This window comes from Mauremys mutica, chromosome 3 (assembly GCF_020497125.1).
Source record: "Mauremys mutica isolate MM-2020 ecotype Southern chromosome 3, ASM2049712v1, whole genome shotgun sequence".
NCBI classification, from domain to species: Eukaryota; Metazoa; Chordata; order Testudines; family Geoemydidae; genus Mauremys; species Mauremys mutica.
In genome coordinates this window covers 147,055,184-147,074,670 of record NC_059074.1, presented here as the reverse complement: position 1 = coordinate 147,074,670, position 19,487 = coordinate 147,055,184, and the positions used below count along the sequence as shown (strand labels likewise).

The window sequence follows — 19,487 nt, the reverse complement described above, 5'->3', positions numbered from 1 at the left end:
TGTCCCCATCCTGGGTGAGGGGCCTGGGCTCCAGGACTCTGGCACCTACCTTGTTTAGTGCTAGGCTGAAGGAAGGGGAGGTTCTAGGTGAGGCAGTGCCCTCCTCCTGGCTCCAGTGTGTCGGAGGGGAGAAGGATGCGCTCTCTAGGTAGCCTGGCTCTGTCACTGGCTTCTGGCCAGGTTTGGTGCCAAGATGCTGAGGCCGCACTTGCCGCAATTGGTGCTTGCTTCGGTCCCTCTCTCTGTCCCTTCCTCCCTCCTGACTGGTTTTCCATGAAGACAGCAGTTGCTGCTGCTGCTCAGAGGACACCCCTGCCAAACCCAGCTCTGCCAGCTGCTGCAGCTCATACTGGCACAGATCCACTACTCGTCTCTCCATGGAGAGGAACTTCTCTTTGCTGTCCTTCCTCACCAGGACGGGCTTTCTCCTCAGCCTGGGGGCCCTCTCAGCCTCCTCAGGGGGCTTCCTCCGGCAGGAAGCCATTTCCAGACCCTCACGCTTCTTATCTGCCTTTCTCCTGCTCAGGCGATGGCTCTTCTCAGCTGCTCGCTTGGCCCCCTCAGGCTGGCTTTCCTTTTGACCTTCTGGAGTGGAGCCTCTTGGTGAGGAAGGAGAGTCCTGGCCTCCCCCTCTTCCTCTGGCCTCCCCCAGGGATTGCAGGTGGACAGGGCTCAGCACACGGTGGGTGATCTCATCCAGGAACTTGGAGAACTGCAGCTTCTCCTCAGTGACCTTCTCCTGGCGCTTGATGGCATCGGCAGTGCTGCTGCTGCGCTCCAGCGAGCGTCTCTCCCTCCGGCTGAGGCACAGCTGAGGGTCGCTGTACTTGCGCGAGCTGCGGCCTTGGGCCAGCGTCTCCACCGAGCGGGACTTGCGCAGGCTCTCAGGGCACACTTCCAGCATACCTGTCTGCTTCAGGATCCCTTTGAGAGGCAGATGGGTGGCAGCGACTTGGAACTTCCTGGGAGCTAGGACCTCAGCAGGCTCTTTGAACATGAGGGAGCGTTCCAGGCTCCTGCTCTTGAAGGAGCAGGTGGGCCTCCGGCCTTCGTCTCCAGACACCACAACCGTCTCCACACTGCGGCTCATGAACTTGCTGAGGCGCCCCCGGCTAGAGTGCCGGCAGTGCTTCCCGCTCCGCCTCCCTGCCTTCCCACTGTGCAGCAGCACAGGTGACAGAGTCCGGCTCTTCAGGTTCAGCTCCGCTCGGCACCCTGCTACCTCCTTGTCACTGCTCGACTCCAGGGACCAGGAGGAGGAAAAGTTAAGGTTGCGCACCTCAAACCCATCCACCTGTTTGAGCTGTCCTGCCTCGGCGTAACTAAACCCCTCCTGCTGGCGTAACGGCGCCAGGCCCTTAGCCGCCCGGTTATCCGTTACCTGACTCTGCTCGGCCAAAATCACGCCGTCTTGGTCGTCTCGAAGGATGGGCAGATCATGACGGATCTCGCGGTGCTGTGGCGGTGCCTTGCGGTAAGGCTTCTTGGATGGAGCTGTGCTCGTCATCCTCCCTCCTGCTTGGGTGCGACAACGGGTCACCTGCCAAAAGCAGAAAGGGCAGAGAGAAAAGGTCACCAGTGCCCCAGCCAGCCCCGAGGGCTTCCCAGCAGAAGGAGATCAAATACCCTATGCTCCCCAGCAGCTCCCCATCCAAAGTGCTGAGAGAGTAGGAGGAGCTGGCTGCCCTGGATCCCGGAGCAGCAGCCGCAGCAGGAAAGGGGGACAGAGAAGAATTTAGCTGTGTCCTTCTCCCAGCCAGTGCGAACAGAGAGTTGGCACATCCCCCCCAGCCGCGCGCGCGCGCTCACGTACAGCTTGTGTCCAGATTATCTATAGTAAATGAGAACAGGCCTCAGAGCAGCATATTGATTGGGCTCTTTAGGAAAGGCCTTTTCTAATATGGAAACTACAAGCCTTACAGGCAGCAGCGACGGTCAGGGCAGGAGCTATTGATCTCGCACTGACACTGCCAACAGGGGCTACATGGAAGCGGGCAGCAGTCATTAAATGGAGTCCTTGGCTTGCACTAGTTAAAGCCAGATTGTTCCTGGGTGTCTTGAGCGGGACGTGTTGGGGATTTGGGGAGCTGCGACTCTCAGCAGAGAGAAAAACAAATATAAGGCACCATCAAGGCATGAGATGGCAGCTGGGGTGCGTGATGCCACCCAGCCTTCAGGCAAGAGGCTGGATTATGCTATGCTCATCAGTAGCACTATAAGGAAGGCCAGATCAGTCACCGCCCCATCCCTCCTACCTGTGGCAGGCTCAGACTCCCACGCTTCAGGAGAAGTGGTGCAGGATCTGAAAGGGGGCAGAGACATGGGCAGAACTGCAACTGTTCTCTGTGGACACGGAAGGGGCTTCTGCTTCCAGCCATTTAGAGGCGATTGCAGCAGAGGGCAGAGCTCAGGAAAGCTCTTGCTGCCATCCAGGGTTTGCATCATTTCAGTAAGACACGGAGTGAGGCGTGCCACAGGCCACACAGCAATGAAGGTGTCTGCTGATGTTTCCAATGCCAAGAGCACGTCCATCCTCTCTTCGTGTACTGGGGTAAGTAACACAGCTACCCCTACGCTCAGAACAGCCTCCCTCTTCCCACCCTCACCGGCTGTCCTCCTCCTTGCCTTCGTCTCCCAGCGCTGATAATCTAACGCCGCTCTGTGCCCATGCACCTCTCCTTCCTTCAGCACTTGTGTGGCATCTCTCCAGCTCCCCTGAATTCAGACTAAACCCTCTCCCTCACAGACAGGAGCTGTTCTACCGGGGCAGGAGCCCTCCCGGCCTGGCTCCTTTCAGAGCATCATTCTCCCTCCCATAGGGAAAGCAGGGACCATTAGTTCAATGGCTTGAAGACTTCCTGTTCCTAATCATCTCTGCAATGCTCACTGTGCCCCTCCCTGCCTGAAAACGTGGTTCCTAGCCTGCAGCCCACAGAACACACACTGCACAACTGTTCTCTTCATTTGTACGCCCCCACTAGTGCTCTGTTGTGTCCTGTCTGACACCTAGACTCCCAGCTCTCTGCGGTAAGGACTGTGCGTGTTCCTTGCAGGTACAGTGCCTAGCACAATGGAGCCCTGGTCCCTGTTGAGCTTCCTAGCCATTATATAAACAACAATCATCTCCTGTTGCATCACTCTCTGCTTCGCCAAACACAGAAGTTCCCACAAGCCCTCTCCTATGCCCGGAATGCCCTCTCTGAACTGATCTGTAAGGCCACTACCCCGTCTTCTATCAAATCCTTGGAGCTCACCTTTGCTGCGATGCCCTGGGAAAGGACAGGATGAGGGGAAGATGGGGACAGATGAGGCAATTTCTAATAGTTCTGAAGAGCAAGTCTAAGGTATAGAATGTGTAGAAACACACACTCTGTATCCCTTTCCCTCACCACCTGGGCATCACTTGTCTTTCTAGAGATGGGGTGGGCAATAATTTTTGCAGGGGGACCACTCCACAAATTTTGGTAAGTCATCACAAGCCGCATATTTCTACTATATTAATGAAATTTTAAAATTCAACCTGTCCACTGCAGTGCTATGTAATAAAATAATTTGTGCAAAACCTGAGGTTGCAGGACAGGGTGCGGGGTCTGGGAGGGAGTTTGGGTGCAGGAGGGAGGTCTGGGCTGGTGCAGCATGTTGGGGTGCAGGAAGGGATGTGAGGTGCAGGCTCTGGCCAGGCGGTGCTTACCACAGGCAGCTCCCAGCCAGCAGTGCAGCAGGGCCCAGGCAGGGTGCCTGCATGCCGTGGCCCCACACTGCTCCCAGAACCGGCTGGCTGCTGACATGTCTCTGCACACCCCTTGGGGGGAGGCAGCAGCTGGACTCCATGCACTGCCTGTGCCCACAAGCACTGTCCCCACAGCTCCCATTGGCCGGTGCTGGGGGCAGGGGCAGCATGCGGAGCCGCCTCCCCCCCACCAGGGGCGTGCAGAGACATGTCGCCAGCAGCCAGCCGCTTCCCAGAGCAGCAGCCTGCCTGAGCGCCTTGCTGCGCTGCGGGACTTTCAGCAGCCCGGAGGTTGTGAGGACAGAGGACGGGCCGTATTTTGCCCTCCCCTCTTTGGGACAGGAACCAGGCGCACCTTTGAATATGCACAGCACCCAGCACAACGGGCCCCAGTCCTGACTAGAGCCCCTGGGAGCTACTCTGCAAGACAAACACCAACACTGCCGGGAGGTAACCACTGGGGCCTGCTCCTTCTGCTGCTCATTGCAGGAGCTGAGGCACATCATTTGGGTGATAGACCTGCCTTGCTGGAAGGGCTTTCATTCTCCTCAGAGAGAGGTGCTAAGTTCTGACTGGATAGCAGTTCATGTTAGCCACGCAGCAGCTAGGTGACCAAGAGGGGTCTCCTTGTTACCTCCTCCCATAGCTAGGAAGCTTGGACATGTGCCTGTGCAGGTGTTACCCTACAGCAATCTTTGTAGCCCATGATCGGTGGAGCACTTACCAGCCTGCGCTCAGAGTTGAAGTCTCATGTAGGGGGACACTCACTCAGATGCCCTACAGGTGAGAACACAAAGAATTTAACAACCCCCCCACAGAGACCACTTGAGTGCCCCAGCCCAACCAAACGTGGGTGTCTGTGCCTGGCTGCAGCACTCCCAATGCTCTGCTCTCATGTGTCTGTGGGGGACCATGTGATAGGGGAGAGAACTGGTCCCCGTCTGTGAGCCCAGTGGGAACTCCTGCTTCAAGGCTCATACTCAGCAGTCAGAGCAGGGACAGCCAGAGGAAGCTGGGCACCCCTTGTTCCCCAGTCCCCAGGCTTTGAGAGCCCTCATTACTGCCCAGACACAACCCTATTTTAAAATAAAACAAATATAAGTTTCTGAAGTGGCAGGACCTTCTCCCCCACAGCCCAGAATCTCCTTGACAGGCAGGAAGCCCCATATCCCCTGTGATGCCGCAAAAGCAGTGCAGAAGAATCTACACTTTCATGTTAAGGTAGGTTTCTAGTCCTTTGGAGTGGGTAGAAAACTTCCCAGTGTTACCCTGGTGCAGCACTGCCTTTCCTAGAGCCAAAACAATAGCTCTAAGGGCCCACTCCTCCTTGCGGTGATGGCAAAAGCAAGCCACTAGCAGGAATGGGGCCCTTAAGAGAGTGACACATTTTCCCATTCGCCTCAGTGGGACGTTAGCACTGAACTCTGCACAGTGACGGATTTGGCCATGTTAACTATTTCCCTGCTGAGCATTTTAGCAGAAACATTTAGCTAATGCACTTATCCACCATTAGTGGTTGCAGTGGTGGCACCTAACAGATTCTTATTCAGGTCAAGAGGGGGTATTGTACACTGGAACCTATCAGCTCCATGGCCTCTGTATTAGAAAGAAGAACAAGCTACTCCAGTTTAGACACACAGGATGCTGTTCTCTGGCTCCTGGCAACAGTCACCACAGCTCCAAAGCCCTCCCTACTCTACAGGGGTCTCTGAGGTGAGGTGCTCCCAGACAAACACACACAGTACAAACATAAGGAGACTAACACCCGCCTGCTCTGAAGGCCAGAGCCCAGGTTATGCAACCATCACAACAAAACATATTAAGATACTCTGGAGATGGGAGCCAGATAAGAACCTAGCTAGACAGTCATTTCCTTGCCTGCCCCAGGCACTAAAGAAATTCCATGGGGCCCTCCCTTCCCCACACACCTCTGCTGCAGACCTTTCCCTCTCCATGGCACCCAGCCTGAGGAGGTGAGGACTGGAGTGTTTGTACACATGCAGAGGGAGTCACACACAAGGTGAACAGAACAGGCAGGCAGCAGCGACTAAGCAGAGCTCTGCTGAAACAAGTTTAAGAGATTCCCCTGGCATTGGCCCAGCCCCAACAAGCTGGCTGGCCCTGTTCCCTACTACAGTGCTGTCCTTGGCCCTCAACTAGTACAGGAAAAAACAGCTTCGCCATGGCATTGCTACCTCTCCCCAGGGCCCCAGCACAGCTACAAGACAGCGAGAGAGACCAGCTCAGCACAGCTCGTACCTACTCTGCACAGATAGGGGACTGCAAGCAGGGATTTGCTCAGCGCAGCTCCTGTTGGGTTGGCTGTGGCAGTGACTGCTGGAAGACGACAGCTCCAAATGACTATCACCAGTACGGCATAGGAAGGCTCTCTCCCGTCTCACCTGCTGTGTATGGCCTACGAGAGTCCTTGCTGAGGTCTCCACTGCAGGGATGCTCAGAAGGCACAAGCTAAAGGTCTGGCCGTCTCAGCCAGCAATTCCTCGGTCTCACTGTGACTATCCTCCTCCCTTTCCTGGTATCCAGCACCTCTGCCATTCCTCACTCTCACCCCATCAAGGGGTGGGAGGAGGACAACCCCACCTTGAATTCCTAACCCACTCCACAGTCTGAAACAACTTCCAGAGACATTGTGACATTCACATTATCCCCCAAGTAACTGTCCCTCAAAACAAGGACTCACAGATCCAAAGTGACGTCCCGTCCAAACATCTCCCTGTCCGCCTGCCTCCAAGTCAGCTCTCCCCTGGTGGCATCTGGCAGCATCTGAACGGCTCCTGAAACACAAGAAAGGAAACTTGGCGTCAATCACCTATCAGCGTCACATGCACGTGTGACCCAATCCACAGCCATGCACCAGGGCTGGAGTCGGCAGCTTCAGGCAGCTTCCCCGTGGCAGGATTTCACAGTGCAAGAGGCTCATTGCCTCCACTGTGTCCTGGAAAGGGAAGGGCTTTCCAACTATCCCCTCATGGAGCAGGGAATTCCAGGCAGACCGGGAACTCCACTCCCCCCAAACCAGGAGCGGGATTGCTAAATGGCCTGATGCATCCCTCAGTACAGCAGCAGCTTTTGACAGGATGACTCCAGGAATGACTGCAGAGTTGCACCTCCTCCCTTGATTTTATTCCTATACATTGCGGTGTGTGTAACCTCTCTCTCTCTAAGAAGTTAGTAATTGCCACAGCAGCCAAGGGGGAGTGAGTGGACTTTCCTAATCCTTCACCAGCAATATGGCTGGGGCCCTGTAGGTGTATCTAGGTTGTCCCTTTGCTCTCCAAAATCAGAGGGGAGGATTCAGAGGAGCGGCTCCGAAACAGGCCTCAGTTCAGAGTGGAATGGAAACACAGGCTGACACATGGGTCTGTTTGTTCTGAGGGAGGGGAGGATGGGCTGCTGAAAGGCATGCAGATAACAGCCAGAATTGGGCACACAGCATACACTGATTCTGCCCCATACTCACCAAGCTGTCAGCAACCCTATCTCAGGTGCAGCCCAGATACTGCAGCCAAGTGTGTCAGACCCAGAGCATCACAGCTTTCGCCTGAAGCCACAGAAGGAGGTGGCTATGAGCCAGGTCTCTGGCCACTCTAATTAGATCTGTATTGCAATAGGAAACTTAATCTCTCAGTCCCTTTTATCGGTCCTCGCTATCGCTCATCAGCAAGCAATGCTCCTCAAGATTTAAATCCCTCCCCTCTTCAGGGCTGCTGTCTGCAACGATGCTGATCCCATGTCAGAGTCCACTGAGAGATGCAAACACACTGGGAAGGATCATATGGGGCTACCATTCTTCGAAGACAGTCTCCCAGTGATCAGATTCAGCGGTGGGCCTGGTCACCTGACACTCAGAGGGGCAGAGGATTTCAGGGTAACAGAGCAATTCATTCTATTAATACAAACTGCTGGGGAATAGTTCTCTTCTCTCCCCCCTTCCCCCCCATGCTCACAAGGGTGAGGGGGTGAACCTCTTCCCCTTCAGGCTGAGGGAGCCCAGGGCTCTGAAAGGAACATGCTTTGCTTCCTACCTAAATCATCCTAGCTACCTCCATTCTCCAAGTTCTAATTCACAAGTGACAAGGTCTCCATGCCTGGCTTCCAGCATTAGCTGCATTTCCACTCCAGGTGCTCCCTTTCTCCTCCTGAACCCATTCCTATCTGCCCAAGTGACACATCATGATGATGCTGTGCAGTATCCCGCAGCTAATGCTTGCCCTGGGCATAGGGGAGTGCCGATTAGCTTCACTGCAGTGTCCTTCTCTCTTCAACCAAATCATGTACGATTTGGGGCCTGGGAAGGGGTAGGAGGAAGATCCTCGCCCTCATCAGGAATGGATTGAGAACAGAGAACTGGAAGAGGAACTGCCCCCTGCATCTACTGTGCAGGCTCCACAGAACTGTATTAACTTTGTGTTTATAGAGCATGTGAGCCACAAGGTCTGTCAGCATCACTCCTGACAATGCAGCTGCCAGCTCCAGTAATAAAAGAACAGTCTTTGCAGTACACTCTAAAGCCCAGCAAATTCAGAAGGGGCAGGTAAGAGGAAGGACTGGGAAAGAGTTCCAGAGTCAAGAGGTACACTCCCAGAAAATGTTCCCTGCTAGTAGTTCCCCCTCTCTCACACCAAGGGGGCTCCAGCATCTACGCTGATCACAATCCAGTTTTCTCTTGAGACAACGCTTCACTAGAGAAGCATTCCTGGGGCAGCCAGACGCCAATGGGCTAGGGGACCCCGCAAAGCTCAGAACTCAAGATACACCAATGAAAGCTACCACCGCTGCTCTGTCCCATGCATTTAGTTACTACTGTTAATCCAGCAGTTTCACTCTGTTTTGGGCTGAATCTTTTATTCGAGTCCAATGAGATGTGACTGACCTGGTTACATACCGCTCTGGTGTGCAACAGTTTCACTCTACTAAGATCATAGGAAATGAACTCCTTCCCATCTGCAAGAGAGCCAGAAGGTCCTCTCCCCCTGCCTTGCAGGTATATTATCATCAGTTGTAGCCTCTAGCTGCCTCAAGCAGTGGGACTACGAGTCTGTGGAGATGCCGATACTCAAGACAATGGAGCAACCAGACAGGCCAGGTAAAAGCTGCTAAAATTTCATCAAGAGAGCCTGATCAGGAGACTATATTAGCCGGAGTGAGGCTAAAACAATCACCACAGACCGTTCCCCAACAGTCCAGCCATAGCAGGAGAGGGCTGCAGGGTATTAATTACAGGAAGTTTTAACATCCAAAGAGGAAGGCTTTGCTCTATAGTAAAGGTTAGTTGCTCTCAGCACAGAAACATGCATCCCTACTATGCTGTCTTTGTGTATCCTAATGCTCACAACACAGGTTGGACTAACAATGTTACACTGTGTCTCCCCAGAATCAGTATGGAATTCCATGGATTTTCAGGTTTCAGAGTAGCAGCCGTGTTAGTCTGTATCCGCAAAAAAAACAGGAGTACTTGTGGCACCTTAAAGACTAACAAATTTATTTTAGCATGAGCTTTCGTGAGCTAAAGCTCACTTCTTCGGATGCATAGAATGGAACACACAGACTGGAGATATTTATACATACAGAGAACATGAAAAGGTGGAATCTCCTGTCTGTGTGTTCCATTCTATGCATCAGAAGAAGTGAGCTTTAGCTCACAAAAGCTCATGCTAAAATAAATTTGTTAGTCTTTAAGGTGCCACAAGTACTCCTGTTTTTTTTCATGGATTTTCATTCATTCCTTGCTCTTTCATATCAGTAAATCTTGATAGCTAGATAGACAACATTGCTCCAAGCATGTGACAGGTCACAAGAGGGATCAAAACAAAGGGATCAGAGTGGCCATTAAGCAATGAGACTACTTAATAGTTAACATTTTTCAAAGTTAATGAGATCAACAGAGCACTCAGATTGAAAGCTTTTGTCGTTGCTGAGTATAAGAAGGATCAGGAACATGAATAGGCTGCCCAGCTAATGTGTCCCAGAAGAGCCTCTTGTAAAGTTACCAGAATCACACCTCCTCACAAGTCCCCTCATCCCCGCCCACTCAAAAAGAAAACCTGTGATCTGTTTCATTTATTTATTAAGTTTTAACAGGTTTACAAACCCTGGCCATGTAAATATAAGAAACAAAACCATCATTACAACAGCTGCATTTGTTTAAAGAAACATGATAGGAATATAGTCATCAGATCTTTCTATTTACCAGGGTGTTACCATATTACAAAGTGAGCATCATTAGTATTCCCCTCCTATAATATGCTGTTTCTAGATCACAGGTTTTCTAATTCAGCTGTATTCCATTCACCAGGAACGTATCCTATTACTTACTGCATTGATTGATCGTCAATTTGTACAGCGCCTTATATCCCAAACCCTTTTATAAACTTGAACTGATGAACAGTGCACACCCCCTACAACCATCCAACATTGACAGGCAGCCACCTCTGGAGTGGAATGCAACAGCTGATTAACAGCTGAACAGCAACATTACACAAAAGGTTAAGACAGGAAGCAAAGAACCTGATACCCAACCAAAATGGAGAGAGAATGTCAGTGGGGCAAGTTAAAATTTGGCCAGGATACCAAAACTAGCATTCCAACTCTCTCTCTCTCCCCCTCCCTTTTTTTTTTTTTTTTTAAATAAAAGTACTGAAGAATCTTTAATGGTTAGACTCAGTATTAGCTCAGAGAAGAGTGCCATCTACTGAATTATTTGCACCACTCCCCGATGTGCAAGGTTTTCACTGAAGATATCCCATCCATATACTAAACCAGCATAATCCTGCTTAGACTGGGCTCTCTTCAGATCTCACAAGATGGTCTGGCTGCTGGCCAAGTAGTTCTCTGCTGAGTTCCCAGTTTACATTTGTTTTCCCTCCCCCTCACACATATGCCCCTGTTTTTTATCCCCTCCCCCAAACAAACCTCCTCTTACCTGTGCTATCTTTAAAATGTCTCCTCTGCAGGCAGAGCTAAAGAATCATTGTTAGGCCTCATGCTGAGGCAGCAACAGCAGCAAGGCAGGGACACTTAGCTGTTTTGGCATAAGCCTCTTGAAGGAGACATTTCCCTTGGCGAAGAGTTCACAGGGAGCAGATGAGCTGTCAGAGGTTCCAGAGGATAACAGGGATGGCCCTGACAGCATAAAGTGATTGTTGATCTGAGGCCTAGTACTCTGGGCAAGTGCTGGCAAAACACAGGAAGGAAGTTAGGGAGCCATTGTTCTAAATTCTCTCTCAATGAGCAGTGAGGGAACAGCTGCAGCAAGCAAACTGTTTGGAGAGCGGTGAGGGAGTGTGGGTGAACATTTCTGAAAATTCAACAAGCAGGAATCCCCTTTCCCCGTGCTCTGCCAGCTCTTGTGCTGTGTGGGTGGGCATAGGAGGGGAAGAAGAGGGAAAAAGAAGAAATCAGTGAGCTGCTTTCCTGGAGTATGGAATCCAAAATAAACCACTAAATCAGACAAACCAGGAACAGGTTAAGCTTTGCCTGGTCTTTCCTCAGGCAGCATAACATTCACTAAATCTTGTATAATCCACAGCAATCTAGATCAGCAGCCCCTCTATCTAGTCTCTCAGTCTTGCGCGCTCTGAGAAACCTATAGCCACTCACCCCATAACAATATAGAAGACCAAAAGGACCATTAAGATAACCCTCTAGCACAGAAGTTATCACAACACTAAAGGGTGCTACATACTCCAGGTCTTTACATATTCGCTGTAATACACTGCCTCAAACAACCCCATCCATGAACGCTCTACAGCTACAGAGAAGGCACCACAGAACTAGTGTTCTGTGTAGTACTAAAACACATCGCCGGCCATCGGCAATACTAGAAGGGATAAGCTGGAGTGCCGATGAGAAGTGCAGTCAGGAAAGTAACTGAAATACTTCCCTGATGGACTGTATTTTCTAAATGGACAATCTACCCTACATTCCCAGCTACCGAGGGATAATCTTCATTCATTGCTATATTTGCTTTCCATAACCAACTCTCTACATAACTTTTAATGAGTGATGTCCCCAAATACTTGGATACTAATATCTAAACTGTATTGTTAGATCTATTCACCTTAATTTGGGTTATTGCTGATTATGCACTATAGGTATCGTATGACTTTTAAAAACAAATTTTGTATATGTGGATAATCTAAGCACTATATCCAGATGTACAGACACTCGTTTCTTAATCTGTGTATCATGTAATTTTTAACATTAGCTTTAATAAAAACATTGAATCTGTTTTTATCACCTGGGGCTGCTAAAGGAGACTCTTTCCTCCCACATAAAAAAATAGCAGCTTGTAGCAATGCCCACCCAAAGAGAACACTACCGATACCATGGAAGCCTTAAGTCCAATGCTAATGCTGCCAGGGGCTAAGCACTGCATGGCCAAAGCAAAAGCAAATGCCAAGAAACAGAATTGCTCTTAACAGCAGCCAGCTTCATTCCAGAGCTGTGGCACTCCAACGAGCCTGACCTTGGTCATTCACTGGCTAGACACAGCCCTCCACTTCATACAGAAACCTGGACAGGATGCACTAATAGGACATGGCCCAGTCTATTGCTGGTGGCTCTGGAGGGAATTTTGAAGCCTTGATCACACAGTGTAACACAACCTAGGTACACAAGTGGAAGAGTTACTAGCCATATTTGGCTAGTTCCTGATCTGTTTTTTTTAAATCTCAACCCTAATAATGCTGCATTTGCTTTTGATGATTGACGTTAAGTGTTTTGTCTTTAACCACCGACTGACAAGTGTTTTGCACTTCAGCAACACGTCCTACCTGAGCACTTGAACATTAAAAGATTCAAGTTCACCATTTCCACCCACCAGGAACTATCCCCATTTCACAGGTGGAGAAACCAAGGCACCAAGAATGGAAAAGGCTTCCACAAAGTCACAAGGTGAGTCAATACCAAAGCTGGGAATGGACTGCAAATATGGTTTCATCCAGTGCTTTTACCTCAAGAAAACCCCTCGTTTCCATGAGGTTTGTCTTGGAAAAGGGAAGAGCCACAATTGTTTTGGAATTTACTTCAGGAAATTCATTTAAAACTCAGATGTAATGTTGCATCAGTGATGGGTTTTTTTGCAAGTAATACATGTGTACACACACACCTGTAACCAGAAAATACATAATCTAAGGTGAAGGAGAGAGGGCAAGTGTGCATGGTATAAGCACATAACTGAGCTGCAGAGCAATGAGTCAGAAATGCCCTGGGATCCCAAACAAACAAATAAAGCATCAGCTCTGACCCCCCTAACATGAGAGAGATATTTATACCAAGTTTAGTTCTCTCTGCTTCTAGGCTTTCATCCCAGAAAAATTTCTTTTGTTTTAATTACCCTTCCACCAGCAGATGGTCAGAGACATGAGAGGCAGAGGATGGTACAGACCTAGCTGTTCTGTGTAGATTTACAGCTATATCTGTATCTGAACAATTAAGTGCATGTCCATGATAACAGCTGTAAAGTTTACATGGCAAGGTCCATTTCTGGCATGATGGGAATGTCTCCCCTTTTCTCCAGATTCCACGCTGGAGGAAAAAGCTCTCTCCAAAAGCAGGTGGGATAACTAAAATGCAGCTCATCTTCCTTGAAAGAAAACCCCCAAACACCAGTCAGCTAGAAGTCTTTCATATTGCCTAGGTGATATCCAATCATACTTAAAAGCATTTCTATGGAAACTTTAGCCATCCTCTCTGCAAGCCATCCTAGAAAGCTTGTTAGACTGGGGCAATTCCATGGTCTGTACAGCACTGAGCACACAGATGGCATACAACGTATCGTAGCTAAAATCTGCAGACTTCCAGGCTGTGTAAGGACAGTGAGATGGGCCTGTCCCCCTCCTAACCAGCCTGGACATCTCTTATGAAAGCTCCGTTCAGATACAGCCAGCAATAGTTCTTGATGGGCTGAGTGGAGATGATGTCTAGTCTTCCAATGGAGTGGAGCTGGTGGCCACTCTCACACCACTTGCACCCACACCTCTCTTCAGTCAGGAATGTTTCCCCCTTAACACCAGGGAAGTCTCTGTGAAGTCTCCACATCAGGGGGTGGCCAAGTGTTCCTCACAGACTTCTACATTGCAGTCCATGGCCACTCCTTTCTCTGCTACTAGTGCAGTTCATTGCATGCCGGGACCTACCACCTCAATGCGCCACCTAGATCACAGCAGTCTGTCCTACTGGGAGCAGTAGTTTCTACATGCCACAAATTGAGAATGAGGAGAAAAGAGACTGCTTTCTAAAATACACTCTGGGCATAGCAGATTCAGAGCACAGGCCAAGGGCTGGAGCAGGCACAGAATCTCCCCCCTGCCTTGTAAATGGTAGAGGAGTAAGTTTACTGTAGCAGGGTGCAGTCCCGGAGCACGTCCCCTGGTGGAGTAGCACATCAGTCAACCTGCCTCTGTTTCCCTCCTGGGTTTTTCAGTGACTCTGCTTTCAGGCCAGTTCACTTGCTGAAGCGACTTAGCCAGAGGGCAAAGTCACAGAAGTTCACGCCTTCCAGGATAATCAAAGTCCAAAAAGAACACACCAATCTTCTGTCTCAGACCTGAGTCAAGCACACAACTGTCTTCAACCCTTCTCACCCTGGAGTCAACTGCCAGCACTCCTGGCTCTGGTTTGTCCCTTCTTCCTCCCCTTAACAGCAGGGGTTGATGCACCCCATCCAGGGTGGCAGTATAGGGGGAACCCACACCCACCCTTTACCCAGGACTCCTTGGCTCTGGAAACCCTAATTAATGGGGCTGTCTGCTCCCTGTAGCTACAAGCTGCCCTGGCTTCTCCTTCCCAGGGCCTTTTCTTCCCTGGGCTCAAACGTCTCTACCTTTGGGACAAGGTGGCCAAAGCCTTCCTTCCTGGCACTGTGGCCAGCTTCTCCCAGCCCTTCAGCTTTTCCTTGGGATGAGGCTGCACAGCCCTCCTTCCTAGGTCTATGCTGTAGTCGTTACTGACTTGCTAGCTCACCCTCGCCAGGGATCAGGTTCTGCTCCAGGTTCTCCCTCCAATTCTCTCTGGAGTCTAGGCTCCCTCAAGTGAGCTCAGTGCAGTCGTTTACCTGCTGAGCATTACTGTCATGTCTAGGCACTTGGCCCCCATTCCCAAGCTGTCTGCTGACTGTTCCCAAGAGCACCTACTCTTAACATGGCCATGCCTTGGAACAGGAACCCCACAGGGGCCAGACCGCTCTGTTACAGTTACCCTTTTTGTTAAGGGCCATAGTGTAATGCATTCACAGAACTAACACTCCACTAGTCACGTGAGGGCTGAGGACAGGTGGATGCTGCTGTCTTGCTGAGATGCTGCAGAGGGTCGTGTTGGCCAAACTTGCAGAGTAGCTTGTTTGCTTTCATTCCTTCTACTTAATATAAGCACCCTGGGCAGGGCCCCAGGGATGCCACGATTCTGGGTTGCAGAATTTGCCGTGTGGGGAAGCAACCACAGCAATCCTACTGGCTACAGGAACACCAGCGCTTAAGACAATAATACAATAGCCATAATACAATAGCATTCAACATCCCTGTGGTGGGAAGAACACCTCAACTGCCCAACACTGTGACATTTAATTTCAAAAAGGGGAACTATACAAAAATGAGGGGGTTAGTTAGACAAAAGTTAAAAGGTACAGTGACTAAAGTGAAATCCCTGCAAGTTGCATGGGCCCTTTTTAAAGACACCATAATAGAGGCCCAACTTCAATGTATACCCCAAATTAAGAAAAACAGTAAAAGAACTAAAAAAGAGCCACCGTGGCTTAACAACCATGTAAAAGAAGCAGTGAGAGATAAAAAGACTTCCTTTAAAAAGTGGAAGTCAAATCCTAGTGAGGCAAATAGAAAGGAGCACAAACACTGCCAACTTAAGTGCAAGAGTGTAATAAGAAAAGCCAAAGAGGAGTTTGAAGAACAGCTAGCCAAAAACTCTAAAGGTAATAACAAAATGTTTTTTAAGTACATCAGAAGCAGGAAGCCTGCTAAACAACCAGTGGGGCCCCTTGATGATCAAAATACAAAAGGAGCGCTTAAAGACGATAAAGTCATTGCGGAGAAACTAAATGGATTCTTTGCTTCGGTCTTCACGGCTGAGGATGTTAGGGAGATTCCCAAACCTGAGCTGGCTTTTGTAGGTGACAAATCTGAGGAACTGTCACAGATTGAAGTGTCACTAGAGGAGGTTTTGGAATTAATTGATAAACTCAACATTAACAAGTCACCGGGACCAGATGGCATTCACCCAAGAGTTCTGAAAGAACTCAAATGTCAAGTTGCGGAACTATTAACTAAGGTTTGTAACCTGTCCTTTAAATCGGCTTTGGTACCCAATGACTGGAAGTTAGCTAATGTAACGCCAATATTTAAAAAGGGCTCTAGAGGTGATCCCGGCAATTACAGACCGATAAGTCTAACGTCGGTACCGGGCAAATTAGTTGAAACAATAGTAAAGAATAAAATTGTCAGACACATAGAAAAACAAACTCTTGAGCAATAGTCAACATGGTTTCTGTAAAGGGAAATCGTGTCTTACTAATCTATTAGAGTTCTTTGAAGGGGTCAACAAACATGTGGACAAGGGGGATCCGGTGGACATACTGTACTTAGATTTCCAGAAAGCCTTTGACAAGGTCCCTCACCAAAGGCTCTTACGTAAATTAAGCTGTCATGGGATAAAAGGGAAGGTCCTTTCATGGATTGAGAACTGGTTAAAGGACAGGGAACAAAGGGTAGGAATTAATGGTAAATTCTCAGAATGGAGAGGGGTAACTAGTGGTGTTCCCCAAGGGTCAGTCCTAGGACCAATCCTATTCAATTTATTCATAAATGATCTGGAGAAAGGGGTAAACAGTGAGGTGGCAAAGTTTGCAGATGATACTAAACTACTCAAGATAGTTAAGACCAAAGCAGATTGTGAAGAACTTCAAAAAGATCTCACAAAACTAAGTGATTGGGCAACAAAATGGCAAATGAAATTTAATGTGGATAAATGTAAAGTAATGCACGTTGGAAAAAATAACCCCAACTATACATACAACATGATGGGGGCTAATTTAGCTACAAGAGTCAGGAAAAAGATCTTGGAGTCATCGTGGATAGTTCTCTGAAGATGTCCACGCAGTGTGCAGAGGCAGTCAAAAAAGCAAACAGGATGTTAGGAATCATTAAAAAGGGGATAGAAAATAAGACTGAGAATATATTATTGCCCTTATATAAATCCATGGTACGCCCACATCTCAAATACTGTGTACAGATGTGGTCTCCTCACCTCAAAAAAAGATATTCTAGCACTAGAAAAGAGGTTCAGAAAAGGACAACTAAAATGATTAGGGGTTTAGAGAGGGTCCCATACGAGGAAAGATTAAAGAGGCTAGGACTCTTCAGCTTGGAAAAGAGAAGACTAAGGGGGGATATGATAGAGGTATATAAAATCATGAGTGATGTTGAGAAAGTGGATAAGAAAAAGTTATTTACTTATTCCCATAATACAAGAACTAGGGGTCACCAAATGAAATTAATAGGCAGCAGGTTTAAAACAAATAAAAGGAAGTTCTTCTTCACGCAGCGCACAGTCAACTTGTGGAACTCCTTACCTGAGGAGGTTGTGAAGGCTAGGACTATAACAATGTTTAAAGGGGACTGGATAAATTCATGGTGGCTAAGTCCATAAATGGCTATTAGCCAGGATGGGTAAGAATGGTGTCCCTAGCCTCTGTTCGTCAGAGGATGGAGATGGATGGCAGGAAAGAGATCACTTGATCATTGCCTGTTAGGTTCACTCCCTCTGGGGCACCTGGCATTGGCCACTGTCGGTAGACAGGATAGTGGGCTAGATGGACCTTCAGTCTGACCCGGTACGGCCTTTCTTATGTTCTTAAGACAATTAACAGATTTTATTGCAATCTACTGCCATGCTGAGCTCCCTGCTTTCCTCTCCCTACCCCACAAGGGGGAGTCCTAGCTATTTATGAGAGCAGTTTGCCACCTGAGTCACAAGAAGGAGCTTCCCCAGGCAGTTAGGCTTTGGACCAGAACGCTGAATCTCAAACCCTGCAGATCAGCACCCCCTAACCCAGTGTGAAAGTTAACCCTGGACACTGAATTTAAGAACTGGCTATGTGATTCCTACAACATGTCTGAACTATGGCTGATGGGAAGGGAAAGGGATAGGGCCCTCTTACCTCCCCCCCCCCATTTAGTGTCATGTCCTTTTCACTCCCAGCCCCCTCCTAACACCACCCAGCAAGCAGGAGGAACTGGAGGTGGGAACAACATAGTGACCCCAAATCCTACAAGACCTCCTGGTTTTACAGTAATTTGTATCCCAAAGGCTGGAAAATAAATGCACAGTGATTATTCCCTGTTAAAGGATGATAAATGGGGGAGTAAATACCCAGACATCTGATGGAAAAGTTGGGGACAACTTGTTTCAGAAGATGGAGGAAGTAAGGAGGAGGCCAGCCATTTTAGACTTGATTCGGACCAACAGAGAGGAATTGGTTGCCCCTCTGAAGGCTGAAGACAATTTGGGTGAAAGTGATCACAATAATAGATTTCATCATTCTAAGGAGAGGAAGGAGTGACAGCAACAGAATAAGGACAATGGACTTCCAAAAAGCAGGCTTTAGCAAACTCTAAGGACAGGTAAGTAAAGTCCCACGGGTAGAAAATCGAAGGGAAAAAGGAGTTCAGCAAAGCTGGCAGTTTCTCAAAGAGACAATATTAAGGCATAACAGCAAACTATCCCAATATGAAGGAAGATAGAGAGAATAGTCAGAGGCCAAAATGGTTATATCAGGAGTTCGTTAATGATCTGAAAATCAAAAAGGAATCCTACAAAAAGTGGAAGCATGGATGAATTGCTAAGGACAAGTACAAAGGATTAGCACAAGCATGCAGGGACAAAATGAGAAAGGTGTAACTCATTTTGTGCCTTAGCCTAACAAAGGACATAAAAGACAGTAAGAAAAGGTTCTTTAAACACATTAGGAGAAAGAGAAAGATGAAGGAAAATGTAAATACTCTACTCAGCAGGGCAGGAGAGCTAATAATTGATTATATCAAGAAGGCTGATATATTTAATGCCTGTTTTCCTTCAGTTTTCACCAAAATGGTTAAGTGTGACCAGACACTTAAAAACAAGGCTTGATGAAATTCACCCTAGAGTACTTAAGGAACTAGCCGAAGCAATCTCAGAGCCGTTAGCAATTATCTTTGCAAACTCATGAAATCCCAGAGGACTGGAGAAGGGCGCAAACAGTACTTACAGTTAAAAAGGGGAACAAAGAGAAGCAGGGGAATTATAGACCAGTCAGCTTACCTTCCATATCTGGAAAGATACTGGAATAAATTAGTAAACAATCAATTTGTAAGCACCTAGAGGATAACAGGATAATAGCCATCACAAAAGATTTTTCAAGAACTCCACATCCACTGGCCTCGTGGATGTGGAGAAGCTTTAACTATATCGTGATTTTAGTGAGGCTTTTGATACAGTTCCACATGACATTCTCATATGCAAACTAGGGAAATGTCACTGTCATACCAGAAGGCTGTATCTCCATTGCAGAAATGGTCTGAGGCAAACAGGATGAAGTTTAATAAAGACAAATGCAAAGTGCTCCACTTAGGAAGGAACAATCAATTTCACACATACAGAATGGGAAGAGACTGTCTAGGGAGGAGTATGGCAGATCTAGGGGTTATAGTGGACCACAAGCTAAATATGAGTCAACAGTGTGATGCTG

General features: G+C 48.5%; 1 protein-coding gene across 3 annotated transcripts in view; it reads right to left on the bottom strand.

Moving 5' to 3' along the window:
• Window positions 1-19,487, bottom strand: part of TJAP1 (tight junction associated protein 1) — a 55,357-nt gene that overhangs the window by 15,070 nt on the left and 20,800 nt on the right. For 2 of the 3 annotated variants that reach the window (XM_045009182.1, XM_045009183.1), the window contains 3 exons: window positions 6,432-6,525; window positions 4,455-4,507; window positions 1,382-1,540 (listed from right to left, as the gene is read on the bottom strand). In XM_045009182.1, the coding sequence (XP_044865117.1) occupies window positions 1,382-1,507 (126 nt within the window). In that variant the 5' untranslated portion in view covers window positions 1,508-1,540; window positions 4,455-4,507; window positions 6,432-6,525. Of the gene's footprint in view, window positions 1-49; window positions 1,324-1,381; window positions 1,541-4,454; window positions 4,508-6,431; window positions 6,526-19,487 lie in introns of those variants that run through there. The other variant, XM_045009181.1, reaches the window with a different exon arrangement.